General features: G+C 37.9%; 1 protein-coding gene across 3 annotated transcripts in view; it reads right to left on the bottom strand.

Moving 5' to 3' along the window:
• The window catches only part of mof (males absent on the first), a 220151-nt gene that overhangs the window by 73508 nt on the left and 131989 nt on the right, over window positions 1-14654 (bottom strand). For all 3 annotated transcript variants that reach the window (XM_090368765.1, XM_090368764.1, XM_090368766.1), the window contains exon 6: window positions 645-734. In XM_090368765.1, coding sequence (XP_090224891.1) covers window positions 645-734 — 90 coding nt within the window. The remainder of the gene's footprint in view (window positions 1-644; window positions 735-14654) is intronic.

Genomic DNA, 14654 nt, shown 5'->3' with positions numbered 1-14654 from the left:
AGGCCTTGATTCACTGGAGAACCATCTTGTACAAGATGTTCTTGCATATATAGCAAAATTTTTCAGATGTAATTAACATAATTACAGTATTTGATGAAGATATAAGGTAATAATAAAGAGTAGTGCTGATTTTTAATTTTTTTTTTACCTCAACTATATACCTCATCAAATAATTTAATATGCATTAACTCACTATGTTCCTCTGAATAAGCAAAAAATCCAGTTGGCAAATGGTGAAGCTGAGGAACAAAAGAAACTGCATTTAAAGCAAAGCCACAAATAGAAAAACTGGAAAGTAAAATAAAACTAAATAAAAATGCTTTATTAAATTAAAAAAAAAAAAAAAAAGATTAACTTTTATCCTGATTAAACAGAAAGTTTTAGAATTTGAAAGAGTTCATTATTAGAACAGCAATAATCTAACATAGTAGCAAAAGATTTGCATGCAATTTAAATAAAAATATACTATGATAACTTTTCATCAGCTTATGAACTATTAAAATTACTCTGAAATGCAGCAATATGAAAAAGTGGATTCCTTAACTTTTGTCTTTTGATTATTTGTATAAGATCTTTAACTAACTTCATATATTTTTAAAAGGTTTTAAGAATTATAAACTTGAATTTGATAATTCGGTACATACCTTATGATCTTTTCCATCAACTTCCCATACTGAGATAGTACCCTTCCTATATATTTCTTTTCCTGGAGGCTGCCTCCACGTGCATTCCCCCTAAATCCGAGTTACACAGATAAATTATATATATGTATGTGTTCAAGCACAAGCTCAAAATTTCTTTTGTTTTCAATTATTTATAGACTCAATTATGAAATAATTACTGCTCCCCAATTTCAATGAAAGCAGACTATAGAATATAGTCTCTCTCTCTCTCTCTCTCTCTCTCTCTCTCTCTCTCTCTCTCTCTCTCTCTCTCTCTCTCTCTCTCTCTCTGTCTCTCTCTCTCTCTCTCTCTCTCAGGGTCAAATTGATTGACAAGGCTCTAAATATGTCCTCTCTCTTATGACTGGGCAGAATTGCAGACATTTTCAAATTTAATCATCCTAATTTGCTACTTTTTCTAAACATTGCCTCACATACTGAGTAAATCCTCAGATCTTACTACTGTTAATATTATTAGTACCAATACGAACAACAATATCACCTTTCTTACCCCCCCCCTCAAAAGATGATACTGCTTTACATTTACAAGACAACTATCTGGGCTCTATATACAGTTTGCTTCTGACCAGCATTCTGATGGGCTTATATCTTAATATGAGGGCTCGAGGAACAGTGTTTATACCTCTGAAGGAATAAAAGAGGAGGACTCATCAAGTACCCAGCACAATGAGATCTTACATGATAGAATGCACTGTTGCCCACAGGAAATATATTTTGGAATAAAAAATAGGCAGAATAGAACCAAGTTATATCTGCCTTGTTATTTGGTTTTTAGGAGCATTAGCAACTAAGGCCATATTGCTCCTGGGATATGTGGTGGTCATTCCCTGACCTTTCCGCATCCTCAGTATTTGGTGGTCACGGGCTCGAACCCCGGTCTAATCAAGAAGCGTGTGCTATGCACTGCCGCTCCTGCCCACAGAGGCGCCAATATATATATATACACACACACACACACATTGGTGACTCCGTAGCCAGATGGGCAGGAGCGGCAGTGCACGCACGCGCACACACACACACACTGGCGCCTCCGTAGCCAGGTGGGCAGTAAATGAAGGAAAAACTGCAGCAGCACCAACCGTACTAGCAGTTTTTGATCCATCAGTATTGATAGGGGCACCTCTGTAGCCAGGTGGGCAGGAGCAGCAGTGCATAGCACACGCTTCTTGATTAGACCGAGGTTCGAGCCCGAGACCACAAATTACAGAGGTGCAGAAAGGTCAGGGAGTGACCACCGCATATCCCTGGAGCAATATGGCCTTAGTTGCTAATGCTCCTAAAAACCAAATAACAAACAAACAACAACATCAGTATAGATTTTACAGGCATGGGAATTCAGAGTAGCATGAGCTGAGTGCAACTGCCTGATATTGCAAGGAGGTATGACATTTTTTCCCCACTGAAGAAAATGTACATTGTAAGAGGCAGAAACATATGTCCAAGGTGGAACAGAAGCAGTTGTGTCTTGAAAAATATCACTTAAATCAGTATTCCAATTCTGAACAAGCTCTTTAATCCTGAGTAAAGCAGATATCTATTTTCATTTGGTTTGCTCTCATAGAACAAATCCCACCGAGTATTATAAAGATACTCCCAACTGGGGGGGGGGGAGATTTTAAACTCTGGATTTTGGCAGAGTATTGGAGCAGTAATGCTTTCCTATGAAGATGTAATGGAGGATCATGCGCTTCAATATAAAGACTTTGGATTGGAGAAGTCCTGAAAGGTCCAACGCAGTCCTCAACAGCACTGTGCTGGATGATATTTAGACATTGTAAAGTAGTGCATCTGGCAGAGTCATATACTAAACAACCATAATCTAAGTGTGAGCGGATTAAAGTTCAGTAAAGGTGAAGTAAAGTATATTGATCTGCTCCCCAAGAAGAGACTGATCAAAGTATGTTCATATGCTTTAGACAAACATTTCTTAATTGAGTGATGTGAGCTTGGAAATTAAAATTAAACTTGTTGTCTAATATCAGACAAGAAATCTGACATTAGTAATAAGTGGGATTGGAGTATTGTGGTTGGTAATTCAGGATCAAGATGGAGAGCCCGATGCTTGCAAATGTGGGTGGCAGTGCATTTCTTTTCTGATAGTCGATAACCATTCCTTAAAGTCCACAATTCGATTTTGGCCATGGCAAGTTGGAGTTGGTGTTCAATGGTACTGGTACTTTGAGACTGACAGGAAATGGTAAGATCATCTGCATACTTATAAGTTTCGACAGTTTTTGGGATACCGTGTGTCATTCTGCTAACTCAAACTGCAAAAAGTGTTGAACTAAGTATCGATCCCTGCAGGACACCTTCTTCCTGAATGTGAGAAGCAGAGAGTATGCTTTTATACTGTACGTGAAAAGTGCACAATTGCAGGAAATTTTTAATTATTTCAGGCAAATGGCCCTAAATCCCAGATGGTAAAGATCCATAAGAATACCATGATGCCAGGTAGTGTCAAATGCCTTTTCAAGATCTAAGTTGACAATGACTAGATGTTGTTTCCTGATAAAGGATTACAGATATGAGATTCAGCTTTGATGAGCATGTCTAGCGTTTATTTATTCTTCCGAATGCCATATTGATGATATGGAAGAAGATTCTGTGACTCAAGGATGTAAGTGAGCCTACTATGAACCATCTTTTTGAAAATTTTACCAAAGCAGCTCATAAGAGATATGGGCCTATAATTCTGAACCAGGATAGGATCTTTTCCTGGTTTTTGTATGGCAATAATAAAAGAATGGTGCCAGGAAAAAGGGTAAGCATTTTAAGAAGATCAGGTAAGGGTAAGAAGAGCAACAAAGTAAGCAAGTCCTTTTCAAGTAAATACTTCAGCATAATGTAATGAATACCATCTGGGCCTGTGGCACAACTGGATGATCTATTTTATGATTCTTTGGGTTCTGTTAATGTAAAAGGTTGGTTGTATGGGAAGGAGCGGCATGTGAAGAAGTTGATTTTATGCCATTCTGCAGCTCTTTTAATGTTTTGGAAGGTGGAGGCATAGGAAGCAGAAGCAGAGATTGTGGCAAACGATTCTGCTAGTGCATTAGCAACTTCTTCAGGAGTAGACACATCTTTCCCTTTCTAACGAAGTATTGGAGAGGGCAGCCGAGCAAATTTGCCATTTAGGGCCTGTATCTTTCTCCAGATGAGCCGGGCGCCGGTGTCTTTGGTGATGGTTGAGGCAAAGACAATCCACGAATCATATTTCGCTTTCTGCCCAATTTGCTTTGCTTTAGCTTGCTTATAAGTGATTAAGTTAGTTGTTATAAGATACTTTCGGAAATTATTCCACGCACAGTTTTTCTCCTGTTTGGCATGAAGGCAGTCTGTATTCCACCAGTGATTCCGGTGAATGCGATATGCCTTGGATTTTGGAATAGATCCACTGGATGCTGGTTATGTATGCAGTTACATAACCAGCATCCAATGGATCTATTGGATGCTAGTTATGTATTGGTTATGTATACAGTTTCATCAATAATGGGTTATGTATGCAGTTACATATATAATGGGTTGTTTTTGAACATAAAGTCTGTCTGGATATATTTAGGCAGAATAGGCCATCCCAGTTCACCTTTCTAAACTTCCAAGTGGATTGTTGGTCGAGATTTACAGTTACCCAGTTTGTAATGTGCAAATAATCGGATAATGATTGCTATTAAAGGGTTCTAACACCGACCATGTCATGATTAAAAAAAAATGGATGGTGAGCAAATTGACAAGTCGATTACAGAAGTTGATCCTATAGGTATGCAGATTAATGTATGTGGGAGATCCAGAGTTTAGTAAATTAAGATTATTGTTATTCAAAAACTCTTCAATCAATTTGCCTCCTGCGTCCATTGTAGTGGATCCCCACAATGAATGTTGGCCATTAAAATCACCGAAAAGGCAAATTGGTGTTGGGAGTTGTGTAAGAAGATTGTCCAGTGCTGAATGAGGAAACAGCAGAGATGGTGGAATGTAAATAGAAACAAGGGTAACTGAATTACCAACTTTGATATGAGCTGCCACAACTTCTAGGGAGGTTTGGTTTCTAAATGAATGAGCCTCGAAGGAATATCTGAATTAATAAGAATAGCTACTCCTCCACGTGCAGGAGATTCTGATTTTCTATCTAGTCTGTACATGATATAATTTGAAAATTTTGGTGAGATCTGCGGTGACAGGAATGTTTCCTGTAGGCATATGCCTATGGGATTAAATTGAGTGAGTAAATCCTTCAAGTCATCTGAATGGCTTCTTAGTCGTCTGCAGTTCCATTGTATGATGTTTTGCATTATTTCGGTTTAGTTGAGGAAGATTCAGTTGATTTTTTTTTTTTTGTACGGAGAATTTCTTCCGGTCTTTTTTTGGGAACATGAGGCGTTCAGTATCCATTGTGTCATTGGCATGAAGTTCCAAGAAGGGTTCCTCATAACCTTGGTGTTCATCCACTTCCATACAGTTAGTGGGTACTTCGGTTTTCTTAGCGTCTTTAGCAGTTTTAAATTTTTCTATGTCACTATGTGTACTAGGTGGTAGATGACTCTCATCAACCGGTGAAATTCCACCACTTTGCTTACTGGAGGTTTGAAGTGGTGGAACCCATGTTTAGTCTCTAGAGCTAAGTTCCGGTCAACCCTTCCCTATCTCTTCCATAATGCAGTATGATTGATGACTTTTGACGTTATGATGAACGTCGTGGCAAGATCCAATATTCCTTACATTTCGAGGGTACAGATCTAAAACGGTGTTCGCAGGCCGGCCGCTAGTTAGTACACCGGACCGAACCTATTGGTAACTCTCTAGGAGGCTTCCGGATCAGCTAGTGTATAATCTTGCTACCTCTACTCTGCCAGATAGTGACTGGAGGGAGTCCGAGTAGTGTGTATGCGGGGAGCATTGTCCAGGCCACGTTATATCAAGGATCTGGGTACATTCTTACCACGTGTACACCATATCCAAAAATTTCATTACTTCATACAGCATGTCCCACCCACTTTATCTTACTATTGAATACACCATGAATTGTCAAACTAATAGAGCAAGCTTATCTGCAAAAAGATCTAAACCTCCCAAGCACTTCCTAATTCATTTCACAAATATACGTGGTCTCAATTCTAATCTCAACGATGTCCATTTCCACTTGCAGTCTGCCAAACCCCATGTACTTTTTCTGACAGAATCTCAGTTATCGGTTGATTCAACTACTGCTCATCTCAGATGCCCAAATTATTCGCTGTATGATTCCTTTCGCCTCAAAGGTGGTACTTGTGCATATGTCCATTCTGCTATTCCCTGTCAGAGACTTGGCAATTTGGAATCTCCTCTCTTTGATCTTCTCAGGCTTAAAATCTCTCTACCTCATTGTGTCAAATTCATCTGTTGTCTCTACCATTCTCCCAACTCCACTAATCACTTGGAGTTCTTTGACTTCCTCTCTTTGCAACTTGACCTTCTCCAGTCCAACTTTCCTAACAGTGAGGTAATTTTCCTTGGTGATTCTAATGTTCACAACTCCAGCTGGCTTCTGTTTTCTAGTCACACCGACCCAGCAGGTCTAGATGCTGAGGCTTTTGCAATTACTAATGACCTAGCACAGATTGTTCATTTACCAAGAATACCGGACAATCCAAATCATACAGCCAATACGCTTGATCTTTTTCTCACAAACAACCCTTCTAAGTACACGGTCGAAGTGAGAGGTCCTTTAGGCACTTCAGATCACAACTTGGTGATTGTCTCTTCTCCAATGGAACCTTTATCTCATGGCTATTCCCAACCTCGTGTTGTTTGGCACTACAAGAATGCAAAATGGGATGACCTGTGAGACTTCTTTTCTTCCAACACTCCACTATAAAATCTCGTCCTTTATCTAAACCATGGTTTTCCAATAAATGTGCTAAGGCTGTTCAAGAGAAGAATGTTGCATATCGTAATTGGCTTCTTTCTAATTCTTCAGTTTCATTTTCTGCCTACACCAAAGCTCGCAACAATTGTAAAGCAGTTATTAATCAGTCCAAACTAGAATTTGAACAGGCTAAGAGTAGAAAACTTGCTTCTTGCCCTAATGGTAGCCGAGCATTCTGGTCTTTTGCCAAAGCTATTGGCCACAACTTTTGCCCATCTCTGCTCCCACCTCTGTCCAAACCAGATGGTTCTGTTGTCACTTCAGCCAAGGATAAAGCTGACATCCTAGCATCCCATTTTTCATCCAGCTCATGTATTAGTGATCTTAGAAAAACACATCCCACCATTCCCAACACGCTCCATTCAATGCCTCCTGTGGTCTTCCGTCAAAAGGATATCAGAAGGATTTTGATGAATCTTGATGCAAAGAAAGCTCCAGGTCCTGACGGTATTTCACCACTTATTATCAAAACCTGTGCTCCTGAGGGAAAACTTTTCCCTCGGGTTACCGGCCCTGCCATGTGGAGGCAGGAGCAGTGCCACCTAGTGACCAAGCAGTTAGAGAAGTTAGTTGGTTAGTGAGAAAGCTAATAAATATACAAAGAAAAGAAAGGTGGTTTTCCTTTCTGGGTTCTCACTCAAAATCTGTTAAGTACAGAACCACTTACAGTGAACTGATAATAATAATAAAGGCACTAGAAATTAAACAGAATGAAATCACTGTGAAAATCACTCTATATATCGTTTGGGAAAAATTTCTTGGACACTATCGCTTGGCACTTAGGGCCAGCCTTCCTTGTAACTAGTCTACAATGCTCGGAGAACTTCACATCTGACTGTATCGTAATATGCAAGTCCCTTTCCCCCACTATCGGCTTTAGTTCAACTGCGCCAAGTATATAAGTTATTTTGAGGTTACTGTTCCCCAGGTGCAATACCTTGCACTTTGCTGAATTAAAGCACAGCTGCCATTTTTCTGACCATCCCTGAAGGTCTATCTAGGTCATTCTGAAGAAGCACTGCTTGGTAGCAATCATTAAATACTCTACCAATCTTTAGATCATCTGAAAATTTAGACATCACGCCCTCTATCCCTTCATCGATGTCATTTATGAAAATCAAAAACAACAGTGGTCCTAATACTGATCCTTGGGGAGCCCCATTTCTTACGTCAACCAAATCTGAGGAATAACCATTTATCACAACCCTCTGCCTCCTGCCCTGAAGCCATCCAGTTATCCATCTAAGGAATTTCCCTGTGATTCCAACCTGTTCCAGCTTATAAAGTAACCGCTCATGCAGGACAGCCAGTAAGACTGAGACTTACTGGCTGTAATTTCCCACTTCACTCTTAGAACTACCCTTATGTACTGGAGATACATTGGCACTTTTCCAACCCAACGGAATCACTCCAGATTCCAGTGATGCTCTCATAATTAGCCTCAATGGTTCAATGCTCTCACTTGCCACCTCCCTTAAGATTATAGGGTATATGCCATCAACCCCAGGAACCATACTGGCCTGTATGCTTGAAAGTTTTTTCATTAAATAAACACGTGAAATTTCAACATCATTAATTAAATTGTTTTCAACTTCACTCCCATAATTTCTCATTGATATAAAGGGTTTTTCATCTGTAAATATCGATGCAAAGGAACTGTTGAGTTTATCTACAACTTCAGCTGGTGTATCAATGCTATCCGACGTCCATTGCATAAGGGTCAGATCTGGTTTGTCCTTCTCTTCTTTGCATTTATATATGTGAAGAATTCCTCATTCCCCCTCTTTGCTAGCGATTTCTCATAATCTGCATTTGCCAGCCTAATTTTTTCTGTGGCACTATTACAGATCAATTTGTAGGTGTTATAGGCTTCAGTGCTTTTTATTGCTCTAACATTTCCATGCCATCATTTTCTGCTGAAGTAATCCAGCAATTTCAATATTCATCCAACATGGAATCCTCCTCGTGGAGTATTTTTTTAATGGTATATACGCATTCAAGGCTTCTGTGATTATTGTTTTAAAGGTATACCATAATTCAATTGTATTCGCTCGCTGTGAGATAACTAACCAGTTAATTACGATGGCCTCTTAGGCCATTGTAATTTCCTTTCCTGAAATTATAACCCATTCCTTTGCCTTTAGCTACTGCTACCTCTCTCTTCATCGTCCACCACAGAACTCGACATCACTTCCTGCTACTGGTTCCTGTACTGTGAAGCCCTATTATGTCATCTGGTTCATGGGTGATGATGAGGTCTAGAGTATTCTTTTCCCTAGTACTTTCCCTGACATGTTGATACAAATAACAATCACCTAGTTCAGTGGTTCTTAATGGGGCCATGCCGTATTTCTGAGGGGCCACATGTAAAAGTCATAAAATTGGGGGCCATGGAAACTGGTAAATGGGCCACAAAAAGTTCACTTCTAAAATAAAATTATTACTAATATAAAAAAAATTAGTGAGATCTGCAAGGATCTTACTAAGGGACAATAATATTATACGAATAAAAGTTCTATTATAAATAAAGATTGTAGTTAATAAACTCACTCCTTTTTATTATTAATATTCCTTATATTATAAACAAATAATAGATGTTATAAATAAAAAGTGCAGTTGATAAAGTACATATTGATTATAAATATTACATTTATTATAATTAAACAATATAAGGGGTGGGCCACAGAGGTGAATGAAACTCAGACGTGGGCCATGAGCAAAAAAAGGTTGAGAACCAATGTTCTAGTTTATTTAAAAATTTTGTGCCCCATGTGGAGTTTCCCTCCCATTTGCTCTGATCTATTAGAGGCAAATAAAATCGCTCATAATAAGAAATTCACGCTTACTTGCCCAATCCATTTGCATGAAGAGGCTCTCATCATAATCTCACAATCACCTGGCCTGTAGATTACTCTCACTCTCATTATAACTTTGCTTCCAACTATCTCACACCATACAGATTCTATACTAGCATGTGAAATGTCCAAATCTGGGAAAACTTTTGTCGTGTTCAGGCTGCTTTTGCTAAGAAGCTGACTATCCTTCCTAAATACATTATACATACTGTACTGAAACTCATCATCACCTATCTCCAGGTGGCACCACCTGAAGTTTCTGTAAGCCATATTATGTCAGCATTACTTGTCTTAACCAGCAGTCCGAATTCACTCATTTCATTGACAGCACTTCTTCTTAGTTGCCAGAATTTTCCGATGAAAGCTGATTGTAAATTTTAATAATGTGATTAAAAAAAAAAAAAAAAGCTCAATTAATGCAAACTTCACTGGAAAATAAACTGTTCAGTTTGCAATAAGTTCCCAAATTTTAAAACTCACAAATTTGATGTGTATTATTGTTTGATCATGTTTACCAAGCTCAATTTGTGAACTTGCTAATCTAATTCTGGTTGAGTCCAAATCAAACAAAATTACTTTCATCATTGATTGAAATATATGAAAATCAAGAGGTTTGATAATATCAGAATAAAACAAGTCACAAGTAGTAACGAATCATTTGGTTTTATATGTTTATTTCAAAAATGCTGACTAATGGTACCTTTAAGTTTTAATTAATGTTAGAGACAATATCAATAGAAGCACTGACAGGCTAAAACATTTAAGCATCATGTCTATCACTGCCAACAATTAAGAACAAGTTTTAATAGTTGGCAGAGATCACTTATAACGTGAGGCTATCACAATGAGTTTACACAAAATTTCAATAATTTTATTAATAAAAAATTAAATATTCAGCAAATTCTAAATGGGAAGCATTCCAGGAAGTAATCTTGGAAGCTATTAGGCTTTTTGTTCCAACTAAGAAATACTGTTCAAGGCCTAAATGAAAGTAAAATTAACTAATGAGATTCATGGCAGAGAAGAAAATACATAGGATACATAAATTATCAGGTGACATGCAAGACTATGGTAGATATAAGTCAATAGGTAAATATAAGTCTGTAATCAAGTCACAAAAGAGGTTAGGCAAGAGAAGGCAGATTTCGAGAAATCTTTGGCAAAGGATGCAAAGAGGAGCAGCAAAGACTTTTTTATTAATGTAAATTCCAGAAAGAAGGGAATGAATCAGATTAGTCCACTTGATATTGATGGTCTGACTGTTGATGATCCTGCTCAGGTAACTGACAAACTGAATGAGTATATTGCATCAATATTGACACATGACAAGTTATTTATGGAGGGGAATGCCAAAAGTTAATCAAACTATAACAGGAAACTAAAGCATTTTGTAATAACAGAGAGCAAAGTGGAGGAGAAATTGTTGAAATTAAACATAACAAAGGCACTGGGATGGATGGGATCTATCCATTTATATTAAAGGAGGCAGCAAAGGAAGTAAGCAAATCCTTAGCCATTATTATGAGAGCATCTATGGGTTCAGGGGAGGTGCCCATGGACTGGCGATGTGCAAATGTGACCCCAATACTCAAAACGGTATCAAAGGGTGACACAAGTAATTACAGACCTGTTAGTTTGTCTGTTCTGGGGGAAAATAATGGAGTCTGGTTAAAGAAGCAATGTAGGATTATCTAAACAAGACTGCAGTTACAGTTCAGACACAGCATGGATTTGTTAAAGGGGATGTCTTGTCTGACCAATATGATTGGATACTACGGTGTGGTCACAAAGGAACTAGATGAAAAAAATAATTTTGATATTATATACTTAGATTTCAGGAAAGCTTTTGATACTGTTCCACATAAAAGACTGCTGTACAAATTGGAGCAGTATGGCATTAAAGGTAATTTGCTGCTATGGATAAAAGGAGGGCTGAGAACTGGCAACTGAAGTTTAAAATTGACAAATGCAAAGTACTGCATATGGGTAGCAGTAGAGTAATATACCAACTGTGCTGTACTACATTCAGAGTAGTGGAGAATAAAAAAAGACCTGGGGGCTACTGCACAGCCAGATATGAAGTTTTCTGAACAGTGCAGGCAGACTCCCACAACAGCTAATGGGGGGGGGGGGGTATTGTCAATGGTATATAGAAACTTTGTTGCAAGGATAAGAAGGTGATTATCCCTTTGCATAAGGCAATGGTCAGGCCACACCTTGAGTACTGCATAAAGGATGGAGGCCTCATTTTAAGATGGATGTAGAGTTGCTGGAACAAGTACAGAGAAGGGCAATGAGATTGGTGAAGGGACAAAGGGTTGCTCTCACTAAGGAAAGCTTAAGTTCTGCAAATTGCAGCGTCTGGAGATTAGGCACCTGTGAGGTGTTAAGGTCTTGAATGGTTTGAGCAAGCTCGATGCTGATGGGATTCTTCCTCTTGTTCAGATTACAACCTTGAGGGGGCATAAATACAAATTGAGGAAAGGCAGTGGCAGAAGAGACGTGTGAAAATTTGCTTTTCGCCAGCAGGTGGTTGATTGCTGGAACAAACTTCCATCTGTTGTTGCGGAAGTTGACAGATTGAATAAATTCAAGGAAGAATTAGACAAACTTTGGAGAGAATGGATGGGTGAAACGGAAATTGGGTTTTTTTTTTTTTTTTTTTTTTTGGCTGATAAGAATGCTTTTTTGCATCATACACCTCTACTAATGCTAATAAGTAATGGTAATAATATACATAGCATTTCTAAGGGACAAATTAGTACATTTGCATCATCAATTTTTATAATAGTTTTGCATGAGAATTTTACGTTATGAGAATTTTACATTCTCATATTGCAAAATCCTTTTGATTTGAAAGTTTTTTTAAAGAAAAAAAAAAGCTGTTTTGAAATTTGCTATGAATTAATAATGCAAATGCACTAACTCAGGATTTCACAAAATGTGGTCCACAAAAAGAAAATACTGTCTGCGAACACCTTATTTGAAATATACCTATATTAAACTATATGATTACTGCTTTCCAACAAATTAGAAATTCTGGGTGCAAGCATCCTTTCATACACCATCCCCAAATTTGCAAGAAGAGAAATTGGCCTATAAGCTCTAGGGTCAGTTTTCGGTTTCCCTGGTTTGTCAAAAATCTTCAACAATGCCTGCTTCCAGGGTCTAGGAAAAACCCCTTCCAGAAAACATTTGTTAAATACATTCAACAAAATTTGAGGGAAGAAATCAAAGAATTTTATAATAACCTGATTTTCAATCAAGTCCATTCCTAGGCATTTTTTAACATTAAGTTTTGAGATTGCTGCAGCCAAATCCACTAAGTTGAACAACCAACACTGCATCAGTTCATCCAACATATTTTTTATTTTTTCTATGACTGCTGCCTGCTCTCAACCGCCTGTTCGTAAGTATCTTTATGAGGACTATCACAAGGAAACAGATTTGCGATTATTGCCTCAACAGTTGTCAACCAATCTAGAGTTTTCTGATTATTGCTAATAACCGTATTATATACATCCCACAAAGCATTTTATTATGAGAGATTTTGTAAATCAATCTCCAAGGGTCCATGTTTCCAGCTTCTTTAACCACATTCTGCCGGCAATCAATTTTATATGTTGGTATTACTGGGAATATATAAATATATAGTTGGTATTACTTGGTATATATTATATAATATATACCAAGTATATATTATATATTATATAATATATACCAAGGTATATATTATATAATTCTGCATTTATTATTATAATCTGCTCACATTTAGCCCTAGCCATGGTTCCAATGCATAAAGGAAGTGCCTCTTGTGGTGTAAAGCACAAACACGATACATTGTCCATAACAGATAAAGTTGAACTTCTGAAAAAAATTTGACAGTGGTGTATATGGGAGAAGTTTTACTCTGCTTAGAAATTTTCTTTTAGCCATTCCTTTGTAGTTTTTTTTTTTTTTTTAACAACACGCTTGTACAAACTTGCGGAAAAACACAACACAATATGATGGATAATACAGTGCGCTAACGAACTTATTTTCACAAAATCTCTAACAATACTGACAAACTTATTGTGACGTTTGAGGGTTTATTTTATTGCAATTAGTTTTATTGCAGCACTCGCCATGAATGCAATAAACTAGTCACAAATGACCTTCACATGTAGGCTGTAATAGCGTCACACGTATGTGGCCGACACGGCTTCTCAAGAAATAAAGTAACCTACTGGGCCACGTCGGCCACATATATGAGACATAAAAAAACCTCTTTTCTTTTGATATTTTAAGCGAAAAAACAACACTAACATTACAATATTTATTTTAGAATTACTAATCAAATTATTTGCTAAATATTTTTTGGTCCCTGGGGAATTTTTTTCTTAAATTAGCTTGGCAGTCAATGTCAAGGTAGGATGAGGTGGTTAACTATTGGGTAAAGTGTATGTGCTAAAATAACCACAGGTGGTCCGGCACCCCACAGGTCCCAATGCTGCTGGATTAGTGACGGTCGACCTGTATTACTGGGAAGATTGTCAAGTGTTGAGAGGATGGCTAAGAGAAAGGAGATAGAGGGTAGTAATTAACAGGCATTCCTAAGAGTGCACTAACATAGTGAGCTGTACGCTTTAGGGTTCAGTATTGGGACCCAACTGGAGATTTTGATTTTATGATTATTATTATGATTAGTAGTAGTTTTTTTTTGTTAGTTGTTGGTGCATCGGCTTCTGTGGCCAGAATGCACTCGCAAAGTTTTTGCATTTTACTCTGATCCAAGCCTGAGGCGGGATTCGAACCCGCGACCTTTGGGTTGCCAGCCAGGCACTTTACTCACCTGGCTAGCCCAGTCGGCGATTAATAGTTGTAGTAGTAGCAGTGGCAAATGATGAAAGAAAGCAAATTTATACAGTATCAGCAAAAAAAAAAAAAAAAAAAAAAAAAACCAACACTTCCCATTTCACCTGTCAGTCCCTTTTAACAGCTTATCAAGTTCTTCCTCAAATTTATTTTAACTACCCACTTCTACAATACCAGATGAGAGTTTGTTCCAACAATCAACCACCCTCTGGCTGAAGGAAAATTTCTGCATATCCAACCTGCAACCATCCTTCCTCAATTTGTCTCTCCTTGTGTGTAGTCTAAGCAAGAGGAATGATTTCATCAGCAGTGAGCTTATCCAATCCATTCAACTATCCTTCCTCAATGTCTCCTTGTGTA

The sequence above is a fragment of the Mastigoproctus giganteus genome, chromosome 2, assembly GCF_048544385.1.
Source record: "Mastigoproctus giganteus isolate SK-2022 chromosome 2, ASM4854438v1, whole genome shotgun sequence".
In the NCBI taxonomy this organism is placed as follows: domain Eukaryota; kingdom Metazoa; phylum Arthropoda; class Arachnida; order Uropygi; family Thelyphonidae; genus Mastigoproctus; species Mastigoproctus giganteus.
The sequence above is the reverse complement of the archived record's forward strand: the minus strand, read 5'-3'. Positions and strand labels throughout refer to the sequence as shown.